Genomic DNA, 11,383 nt, shown 5'->3' with positions numbered 1-11,383 from the left:
ACTATGTTAATAATTAGTCAACAAAATCTTGAACCAGTATTGCCATTCAAAGGATGACTTTTTTTTTCATTTTTCTCTTAAGAAGTAGATTGATTCGAATTAAAAAAATCAATATTTGTCATTAACATTCGTACTATAAATAAATTTTAAGAAAAAAATTGGAATATAAAATGTGTTTTTTGCTATGTGCCTGGTTGGTTGTTAGCTAACTACCACAAATTGTCTCCTTTAAGACAGACACCCAGTCATTCATTGAGGTTGTAATTCAGTTTTCCAACTCTCCTGTTCAAAATTACCAAAAATATCTCTTTTTTTTAATTTTCCCTTTCTTCTAATTCCTTGCTCACCGATTAGAGTGGGAAGGAAGGACATGGCGGAAGCTAATGGCGGGTTCGAGAGGGAAGCATGGAAAGCTCATGCCTCCATGGCTTTGGTTCAATTCATCAATGGAGGCTATCATGTAATCACCAAAGTTGCCCTCAATACTGGCATCAACCAGCTTGTTTTCTGCGTCTTCCGTGATCTTCTTGCTCTTTCAATTCTTGCCCCCATCGCCTATGTTACTGAAAAGTATGACTTTTTTTTTTCTTTCATCTCTTTCTCTGGGTTGACCTTATCAATAATTTGTTAAAAAAAATTGGGCCCTTTATTTTCTCTTCGTTCGAAGGCTTGGTTATGCATTGATTGAATCATAGCTCGATGCTTTAATTTGTTTGACCTTATATTTAGTGATTGATCGATCTGTTCCCAGATGATCGACATGGTATCTGCAGCTAATTTAATTGCTTTTGTTGGCTTGTATTCTATTCTTGTTAACGATTCATACTATTTTTAGTCGATTTTAACATCTCTGCTTCATAATATTTTGGTTGCTTGTGCTCTGTTCTTGTCTGTTGACTTTCCTGCAGAAGGATTCGACCTCCTATGACTAAACGCCTCCTCCTATCATTCTTCTTTCTTGGGTTAACTGGGTGAGTTTCACTTTATCTAAACCAATCCTGGTTGATCTGGGAATATGTTGTATTGTGCCTGATTGGTCAACTGGAATAGGATATTCGGGAACCAGCTTTTATTCCTCATTGGTCTGAGCTACACGAATCCTGCTTATGCCTCTGCCATACAACCTTCAATTCCAGTCTTTACCTTTCTCTTTGCTGTAATGATGGGGTAATAGCACAACCTTCAATTTCTATATTTCTGTCTGTTACTTTTTGCCTTAATTTGTTTGAAATTGTACCTGCAGTACAGAAAGAGTGAATTTGCTCAAAACTGAGGGTCAAACAAAGGTTGGAGGTACCATAATCTGTGTTTCTGGCGCATTGTTAATGGTTCTGTTTCGTGGTCCGGCTTTGCTTGGACAGCCAAATGAAGACTTTGCTTCCCTAAGTGACATAAGTGCCAGTGGTCAACCGGAGATTGCTGGATGGCTTATGTCTAGTTTTCTTGAGTTCGGACTTGATCATTGGCATATCGGAGTTCTATGCTTGATAGGGAACTGTATTTGCATGGCTGCTTTCCTGGCCATTCAGGTATGCTATATGCTTGATGGTTCTGTTCTTTGCTTGTAGTAGGTTAGGTGTCTCATCTGCGAAGCGAATCGAAAAGAAATCTGAGTAAAACTAAAGAGGGAACGGCCTGTGTGGCCTTGAATATGATTTGAGGTTTGATATGCCACCCTTGTTCCCTGACCTGTTCGATACGTGACTCGATAGAATTATAGTGATCCAATCCCATTCCACTAAACCGTCTTTAAGATTATATAATTAGATCATCTTGTCTGTAACCAATCCTCTTAGGAAGCTAACTTTTTAGCTTCCATCATAAATCTATTATTGGTTTCAATTTCGGCATTTCAAATGCCTTTAGGTCCATTACAATGCTTTTTGATGCCTGCTGAAATCATTTCCTGGTGTAACCATTTGTGGAGCTTTCCGGTTGTCTTTGTCTGGACAACACTATCTTTTGTAGTTTTGCTTAGTGCCTTTCACTAGTAGCAAGGGAGTGGTTCTTATAAATTTTTCATCATTAACTTGTTGTACAACTTATGATGTGTATTTTGTTCATTAATTACTTGTTTATCTGAAATTTTACTGTCTCTAACACTTCCAGGCTCCGGTTTTAGTTAAGTATCCCGCCAACATTTCCGTGACCGCGCTTTCCTACTTTTTCGGTGCTTTATTGATGGTAGTGACATCATTTCTTGACACCAATGAGTCAACAGATTGGCATCTGAAACGGTCCGAGCTTCTTGCCGTTGTGTATGCTGTAAGTTTCTTATGATCTTCATAGGATCTCAAATCTTAAAAACCTGATACGCGCGCATGTTCTTAAATCTTCGGACTCGATACTCAAAATGCTAGTGTTATCATAACAACCATGGCTGTGGAAGTACAAGAAAAGTTATCTGATATATGTGTGGATTTTTGGCTTTGGCAGGGAGTAGCAACATCGGCTCTTAACTACGGACTCGTGACATGGTCGAATAAGATCTTGGGGCCGGCTTTAGTATCTCTCTATAATCCACTTCAGCCTGCGATATCAGCCTTTCTGTCGAGAATTTTCCTGGGAAGTCCGATTTATTTGGGAAGGTTTTATTTCTGTCTATTCCCCTAAAAACTAGAACCTAAACCCCTCATCTAGTACAAAATTAGTTCTTAAGTATATATATTCACTTGGTTTGGTTTTGTTTCACGTGTGGTAACAGTGTTATTGGCGGATTCCTGATAATCGCCGGTCTATATATGGTCACTTGGGCATCCTACAGAGAAAGACGCACGGCCACGGCTGTGATGCCTCAGATTGTTCAGCCCTCCGAACCACTTATCCCGAAATATGCGTCAAGTAACAAGAACCCGTCCGTTTTCTAGGAACCATATGTTTTGTCACCGATATCCGGTGATTAAGTGTGTAATCCGATATGGTGTGAAGTTCCATGACCTCTTTTCCACTGTATATTAGTTTGATGGGGTAGCAAAAGAGAGATTCATTAATGTTCAAGTTCAAAATGCAACCGATGAGGATGGTTTGCTCCTTTGATGCCTGCCTGAATCTGTTGTAAGAAACACAGTTTGATTTTATGTTATTGAACAATAAATTCAGTTATTGGATTGGGAAATAAGCCTAACCCCAGTGGCAAATACATGGTTTGGTTTCCTAGTAATCCCAATGGCGTGTAGTGCATGTGCAGTGCAGTTGTACACCATAATAATCAGACTCCCTGAATCCCCAAATTTACTACTTACAATAACCAGGCAACACAACCCTGACATAAGCTTATTATTTATTACTGGATTTTATCATAGAGTGGAAATATATATATATATATATATATAGTATATCATATGTGTAGGGGTGTTTATCGAGTGAGTCGATCACGAGTTGAATGGTGCTAGACTCAAATCAAAAAATTGTACGACATGTGTTCGACTAGATATTTCATAAACTCAATAAAATTTTAGTGGACTCATGCTCGTTAAAAGAATTTGTTAATTGACTCGACTCGTTAAGCTCGTCAGAATTTTTACTTGTTTTTAAATATATGTAAAATCTAATAATACTATAGAGTTTAATATAAATGTAAATTAAAATTTTTAACAAAAGTATTAAAATAGTGTGTGAAGGAATTCCAAAATTTAAACTCTAAAGTAACAATCCACAAATATACTAAATTAATATATTACAACCAAAGTAACAATCTACAAATATATCAAACTAACATATTACAACCGAACCAAAGTATTAATAAATACATCAAACTAACATATTATAATATTTTTGAGAAAATTAACAATACAGAATTAAATCTAAAGACAAGACAAACGTATTCTAAAAAATTATTAAAAAAAATAATCGTATGACATATTATATTACCTATGACAAAAACTGTCTAATTAATCGTATTTTCATATTATGACATAAAAATAATTTGGTTAATAAAAAGATATTGGATTTAAAAAAATTAAACGATATTTTTACGTAAAAACCAGCATTCAAATCAATGTGATTTTAATATGAAAAATAAAGAAATTTAAGATGTCAAGTAGTAGGATTTAGTAGGTAGATAAATGATCAAATATATCAAAATTAATAAACTGAAAAAGAATATATTGTCATTAATTTGTTAGGACAATAATCTTATCAATAAAATTGTTTGTTTATTTATAAAAGGATAAAAAAATCCCATAACAAAACTTTCCTGATTTGAGGGATGAAAGGGAAAATATTATAGAATAAGTGGGCGAAAATGTTCTCAACAAATAAAACATCAAATAGAAAAATAGATGTGGAGGAGAAATTGACTAACAACAACTTGAAGGGTTCAATGTAGAAATATGGAAAAATATGGGGGTAACTCATGGAATTCCAGTGAAATAAATATTTTAGAAACTGAAAATTTTTGCCAAAACAAATATAAAAAAGGAATGAAACAAAAAACGTAACCTTTTTGTGTCTTGTTTCCGGAGGATTTGTACAGAAACTGGAAGGAAAAGAAGAAAAGGAGAGAGACCCAAAGGCGAAAAAGTATTACGTTTTCATTGGATATGAGATACCGAATCCCCAACCGACAGTTCGATTGCGGAACAATTTTGGTCGAGTTTTGATTTTCAAAGATTGCGAAGAAGGAGGCGGAGATCTGAGCAACTGCCGTTATCAACCTTGTCTGGAGGTATTCCTAGAACTTGGTTTCAGTCATTCACTTATAATTCTAGAATTTGTTGGAGATCAATCTTTCTTTTGTGCGCACCTCAACATCTTGAATGAATTTTGCGAAATGGACATGATTTTATGTGTACATTTTGTTGTCGGTTTTCAATCCTCATGTTTGTTTTCTTGTCTCTTGCACCAACCGATTAATATATCAAAATCCATCAATTTGTTAGTTTTGCAGCTGATTTGGTTTTATGATTAGGATTCGTGATCATTTGTCTTACCTGCTTGGTTGTCAAATTGCGGTACCTTCGTTCACTGGCGTTTTTTGCCAAAATCAATGTAATCTTCGAATACAATTCCATTGCCAGTGCGACTTTGATGTTGGCTGTCTCAGATAGTATTCAAACAGCACAGCAGGTAAATTAGAAATTTCGACACTGGCAAAATATGCCCAGTGAAAAGCTGTTAATTTGTTTTGCAAATAGAATTAATGGTACTTAGTAGAATTGCAGAATCGATATCTGGTGGATCAAATCTTTTATTTGCTACACGGTCTTCTGTAGCTTCATACATGCCGCCTGCTTTGTCACCACATTCGGATAAAAATGTTCTCCATGGGTTTGGTTTTGCCAAATCTGGAAACAAAAATAATCTGCGCCTCTCTGCATCACTCCAAGATTTCTCATCATATCACCGTTTTGATCCAGAAGCAGCTAATCTTATTCCTGAAATTGACAAGAGCATGACCTATTCGAAACACCCTCTACAGAGAGAAAATGTTGCGGCGAGTTTCTCGAAGGAGAAGGGTTTTCCGGGTGGAACCCCTTTTATAATGAGAAAGCGGGTGCGGTTCATCATGGTTTTCTTGTGCCTACTCTTCTTCATTTTTTTTGCATACATGGTTTGCATGCATATTTATTCAAATTGGCCCACAGGAGCCTCCAAGTTTTATGTTGTTCTTGATTGTGGAAGTACTGGAACTAGAGTGTACGTATATCAGGCTTCAATTGATCACAAGAATGATGGTAGTCTGCCTATTGTCATGAAATCATTAACCGAAGGTCTTTCTAGAAAGCCAAGCACACAAAGCGGACGTGCTTATGATAGGATGGAAACTGAGCCTGGCCTTCAAAAGTTGGTGCACAATAAATCTGGCTTAGCAACTGCAATAAAACCACTTATTTCATGGGCAGAGAAGCAAATTCCTCAAAGTGAGCATAAGAATACCCGTCTTTTCCTCTATGCTACAGCTGGAGTTCGCAGATTGCCTAATGCTGATTCAAAATGGCTTCTGGAAAATTCTTGGTCAATACTAAAGCATTCACCTTTCTTGTGCCGCAGAGAGTGGGTAAAGATTATCAGTGGGACAGAGGAAGCTTACCTTGGGTGGACAGCCCTTAACTACCTCACAGGCATGTTGGGAACAACCCCTAAGAAGGCAACATTCGGTGCACTTGATTTGGGTGGATCATCATTACAAGTTACATTTGAGAATGAGCACCGTCAACATAATGAAACCAATTTAAACCTTAAAATCGGAACGGTTAATCATCATCTTAGTGCCTACTCTCTGTCTGGCTATGGCTTGAATGATGCATTTGACAAGTCTGTAGTTCATTTATTAAGGAGGCTTCCGGATGGCTCCATTGCCAACCCGGTAAACGGAAAGATAGAAATTAAACATCCTTGCTTGAACTCTGGCTATAATGAACAATATATTTGTTCGCAATGTGCTGCAAAAGACCAAGGAAGTGGGAGTCCTTTAGTTCAAGGGAAAATTTTGGATAAGGGAGGAAAATCTGGAATTCCAGTGCAGCTTATTGGTGTTCCAAATTGGGAGCAATGCAGTGCAATTGCCAAAGCTTCTGTCAATTTATCTGAATGGTCGAATCTTTACCCAGGGATTGATTGTGATTTGCAACCTTGTGCGCTTTATGATAGCTTGCCTCGCCCTTATGGCCAGTTCTATGCTTTATCGGGCTTTTTTGTTGTATACCGGTTCTTCAGTTTGTCCCCAGAGGCTGCACTTGATGATGTACTGGAGAAGGGTAGGGAATTTTGTGAAAAAACCTGGGAAGTAGCCAGAAACAGTGTTGCTCCACAGCCCTTTATTGAACAGTATTGCTTTAGAGCACCATATATAGTATCACTGTTAAGAGAGGGCTTGCACATCTCAGACAAACAACTTGTCGTTGGTTCTGGAAGTATCACTTGGACAATGGGTGTTGCATTGTTGGAAGCTGGGAAGTCATTTTCAAGCAGACTAGGGCTCCATGGATATCAAATATTGCAGAGCAAGATTGATCCAATGATCCTTATTGCCATTGTTTTAATGTCATTGGTTTTACTTGTTTGTGCATTATCATGTGTTTGTAATTGGATGCCAAGATTTTTCCGGAGGCCATATCTTCCACTTTTCCGGCATAACAGTGCATCTTCATCTGTTCTTAATATACCATCTCCTTTCCGGTTAAAGCGCTGGAGTCCTATGAGCTCAGGTAAGATCTATTGTATGACGTATTATTTGGGTCATAATTTACCGCTTTTCTTGGCTATGTTTTCCATGTGAGAGAAATAACCTCTCAAATATGTTAATGGATACCTTCCTTCCATGCAAGGATGCCTACAATCAAATTTTAGTCACAGCTGTCCATCTGCATAATGGTTATGCTCCAAAACTGGCTACAAAAGCAATGATGCTGATTTGTTGTTAAGATTTTTGAATGCACGCCTTACAAACCGACAGTTTTTATAGATGCGTCAAGAATATTTTTAAGGACATGGATATGACTAATGATGAAGTTATTCATCTCCCGTGTCTTATTACTTGGATTCTCAGAATTTGCAGTTTGCATTACATATCTTTGAGCACTCAAAAAGTACCTCAGTTTCAACGATTTTTTGGACCCAATATTTTGGATCTGATATTGCGCTCAGCTATTTGGTTAACTACAGGATCCATTAACTTACATTAATGAACTTGAAGTGTCTTTTCAGTGTATGAACCTAAGTAATTAATATGAAACTAATTATTTGGTATAGATGTTCTTGAATGTTGTTGCCCTTGCGCACTTCTTTTTACTTGGCTTTGTTATGATTGTTTCTATGATCCTCATTCTCTCTCTTTTACAGGGGATGGAAGAATTAAGATGCCCCTAAGTCCCACTGTTGAAGGTGGTCAACAAACACCGTTTGGCTTGGGACATGGTCTGGGAAGCAGCATCCAACTCACTGAGTCTTCCCTGTACTCCTCAACCAGCAGTGTTTCACATAGTTATTCCTCCAGTAGCCTGGGGCAGATGCAATTTGACAGTAGTAACATGGGTTCCTTCTGGTCTCCTCACAGAAGTCAGATGCGACTGCAAAGTAGGAGATCACAATCACGAGAAGACCTTAACTCCTCACTAACCGATATACAAATGGTGAAAGTTTAGGAAAGGCATTGCAGAAGTTTCGGTATGATTTTATCTTCTCCTATTTGCATCTTACCTTTATAACAATAGGACATGACAAGTTTATAAGATCTGCTTTCTCTTATTAATTCTAGGCGTTCTTTTACTGTAACATGCAGAACTTCTGTTGAAAAATGAGTTAAACACAGTTAATGTATTATGATCATACAAGTATATAGCCTTGTTAGAACAGGACTGTGAGTCTCAGAATTATGCCTGGACGCATAAGTAATATACGATGCGCTAAAAAATAAAAATATTTGCTCATCACTGTTAGTACTCTGTACTTGATCTTTAATGAATTGCATTGAATTCACAACGGATTTATGCGCAGGGGGATGACTCAAGGAAAATGAGGCTGAGTTAGTCTGATCATTGGTTCTTCCAGATTTTGGTTAGAAGGAATTTCCAGGTCTTGTTATACGGCTCCTCAACTTAAGTTCGTTTATAAATTGCATATCTGTTGGGATTTTGAGCAATTGGTTACCATTTATTCATATATTTCACAAAGGGCAGGTGATGTGCTGAGTTATTGTTTAATTCGAGTGTCTCTTCTACCTCTTTCGAGTATTAATATTGCACAGCCTATGCCTGAAAGTAGGCCTGTAAACGAACCGAACGCACACGAACGGAGGTATGTTCATGTTCGTTCATTTAATAAATAAATGAACATAAACGAACACGAACATAAACGAACAATTTTTTTTTGTTCATGTTCGTTTATTAAGGAATATAACTTGTTCATGTTCGTTCATTTAATAAATAAACGAACATAAACGCGCACGAACATAAACGAACACGAACATAAATGAACACGAACATAAACGTTGGAGACCCTACCTAGGGGTGTAAATGAGCCGAGTCGAGCTCAAGTATTGCTGAGCTCGACTCGAACTCAAAAACTTTCAAAGTCAACTCGACTCGACTCGAAAACTCGCGAGCTTAAAATTATCAAGCTCGACTCGAACTCGAAATATAATATTGAAACTCGACTCGAACTCGAAAAGGCTCGAACTCAAAAAAAATTAAGAGCTCGATTAAAACTCGAGACTCGAGCTCGATTGAAGCTTGATTCTGAGCTCGATTCAAGCTCAACATTGCCCCAAGCGCAAAGATGCTTAAACCTATTCTCCCCCATCTTCTTTTATATAAGTTACCAACCTCGAGCTGTTTGTTTGCTATTGATGTCGGATTGCATAACGTTCCTCCACTTTCTTTCTTCCTATCTCCTTCAACAACAGTCGAGATGAACACAGATTGTATTTCATGTGATTGCCGACCTTAATCCTTGGGGATCAAACAAATATGTCCTTAGCTTCGTACTATGTAGAAGTTGAAAATTGGGAGATGAAAGAAGTAGATTGGCTAAACTTCCATATCCAGATGGTGCACAAAATTTGTTTGATGAAACACGTTAAAGAACTTCTCAACCTATGGAATAAGGCCTTACCATTATTGGGTTCTTGAGTTCATAGTAAGCTAACTTGAGTTGCTGGTTGATCACTATTTACTTGTAAATTCGAATACTCCATTATATATGAAAGAAAAGAAGATTATTTGAGTAGAAGAAATAGTGTTTAATACTTAACATCTATTCTGGAATCCATCACCTTTGGACTTGGTTTTGAAAGCAACCAGTTTATGGGACTCCTCTTTGCTCATCGGATAACCAATTGGTGGCGCAGTCACATAGGGTTCTGGCGCAGTGGATGTTGACGGTGTTGGGTATTCAGCTTATAGATCGTTCAAAAAGAACTAAACCATGTTAATATTGTTGGGTTTTCCAAATAAAATTAGGTTAATTATGGAATTGATCATTAGAATATCAGATTAATTAATATTTTTAAGATACTTACAAATTAGTCATCAAAATTGATTTAAGAAGATTGGGTTAAACATAAATGAATGAACATAAACGAACATAACCGAACGAACATAAACGAACATAACCGAACGAACATAACCGAACGTTCACGAACGTAAATGAACGAACGAGATCTATGTTCATGTTCGTTCATTTAATTAAACGAACACAAAATCTTGTTCATGTTTGTTCATTTAATAAATAAACGCACATAAACGAACTTTCCGCCGTACGGTTCATGAACGGTTCGCTGAACGGTTCGCTGAACGGTTCGCTGAACGTTCAGTTCATTTACAGGCCTACCTGAAAGCATGATATACATACAAAACCAATCTTTATATTTTTCGCAGTTCGCCATCTATTAAAAGGACGGAACTAGAATGTAATGTCGAAAAAGCCGACTCCTTTCACTATTTTTTAGGTCCAAATGGGTTAAGAACACCCATCTGTTGGGTTGGGATGGTGCAACCACCACCTTATGCTAAACTTTCGGCTTTCTCTTTGGGCATCATAAAAGAGGAAATTTATTCGGTATGATGCCAATGCGTAAGACCTACGGATGATGGTGCTGGCTTTTGCTTTGTCTGGTGCCCATTTATCCAAACGTCTGCCTTTTATTTATACATAAATATAAACCTAGGTTTTAGGCAGACCTAAAATTTTATTTTATGTTAGGTGAGAATTTATAAAATTTTAAGGACGAAAATAAATTATTAATTAAAGACAAAAAAATCTAGAATATTATGATAATTTAAAATTTTTACGGGCTGATTGTTTCTTATTCCCCTTGGCCCCATTCTGATTTTAGACATTAATATTAAAAGACTTAAATGTATCTTTTGCCCTTGAAGTTAAAAAAAAATGTAGCTCTTATCGTTTTTTTGAATCAATATAGTCTTCTAACTCGAAAAAAATCAAATGTGGCCTTTTAATCAACGTTTTTCGTTATTGATTAAGATTTTGTTAATTTTTGTTGTTAAAAATTGGGTAAATTATACTATTTATCACTCAATTATTTTCTACTCTTTTATTTCGGTCACTAAACTCTAAAAGTTTTCAATTTCAGAAATCTTAGTGACTCAGGGACTAAGTCTGTAGTTAAACCATTTTACTCCCATTTCTCTAGCTTCTTCCCTCTCCTCCTGACCGACTGATCAGCGCCGGCTGTCTCTCGTCGGCGACGGAGAAGAAAAAGCTTGGCCTTTTCCGATTCTTTTCTTAACCCCAAACTCAAATCAAACTTAGTTTCCAACAAAAATAAAACAAGAAATTGACAAGCTTTTAGCAGAAATCTTCAACATTACAATCCAACATTTTACTGAAAATATCCAAGAACGTAGAAAGAAAGAGTTTCCATTAATGAAAAGATGGGAAAAAGTTCGATAAAAACGACAAAAAATGTAATAATTCAACCAAG

General features: G+C 36.8%; 2 protein-coding genes across 5 annotated transcripts; both read left to right on the top strand.

Annotated features, from left to right (window-relative positions):
- Nucleotides 1–254: 254 nt before the first annotated feature.
- Nucleotides 255–3,057, top strand: LOC120127617 (WAT1-related protein At4g19185-like). The gene is made up of 7 exons (XM_039145480.1): nt 255–570; nt 909–971; nt 1,051–1,167; nt 1,244–1,529; nt 2,110–2,265; nt 2,437–2,588; nt 2,705–3,057. The coding sequence occupies exons 1-7, from the start codon at nt 371–373 to the stop codon at nt 2,865–2,867; spliced, it is 1,137 nt and encodes a 378-aa protein (XP_039001411.1). The 5' UTR covers nt 255–370; the 3' UTR covers nt 2,868–3,057.
- A 1,400-nt stretch (nt 3,058–4,457) lies between these two features.
- Nucleotides 4,458–8,642, top strand: LOC120127616 (probable apyrase 7). 4 transcript variants are annotated; one of them, XM_039145478.1, is made up of 4 exons: nt 4,458–4,666; nt 4,910–5,067; nt 5,163–7,148; nt 7,783–8,214. In XM_039145478.1, exons 3-4 carry the CDS (start codon nt 5,222–5,224, stop codon nt 8,082–8,084), a joined length of 2,229 nt encoding a protein of 742 aa, XP_039001409.1. In that variant the 5' UTR covers nt 4,458–4,666; nt 4,910–5,067; nt 5,163–5,221; the 3' UTR covers nt 8,085–8,214. The 4 variants fall into 4 exon arrangements, with proteins under 4 accessions (XP_039001409.1, XP_039001410.1, XP_039001408.1 ...); XM_039145479.1 differs by having other exon boundaries at nt 5,155–7,148; XM_039145477.1 differs by lacking the exons at nt 4,458–4,666; nt 4,910–5,067 and adding an exon at nt 8,437–8,642 and having other exon boundaries at nt 5,141–7,148; nt 7,783–8,106.
- Nucleotides 8,643–11,383: the final 2,741 nt, after the last annotated feature.

Source organism: Hibiscus syriacus, unplaced genomic scaffold (genome assembly GCF_006381635.1).
Source record: "Hibiscus syriacus cultivar Baekdansim isolate YM2019G1 unplaced genomic scaffold, ASM638163v2 tig00110469_pilon, whole genome shotgun sequence".
Lineage (NCBI taxonomy): Eukaryota > Viridiplantae > Streptophyta > Magnoliopsida > Malvales > Malvaceae > Hibiscus > Hibiscus syriacus.
Note: the sequence above shows the minus strand (reverse complement) of the source record. Positions and strands in the feature narration are given on the sequence as shown.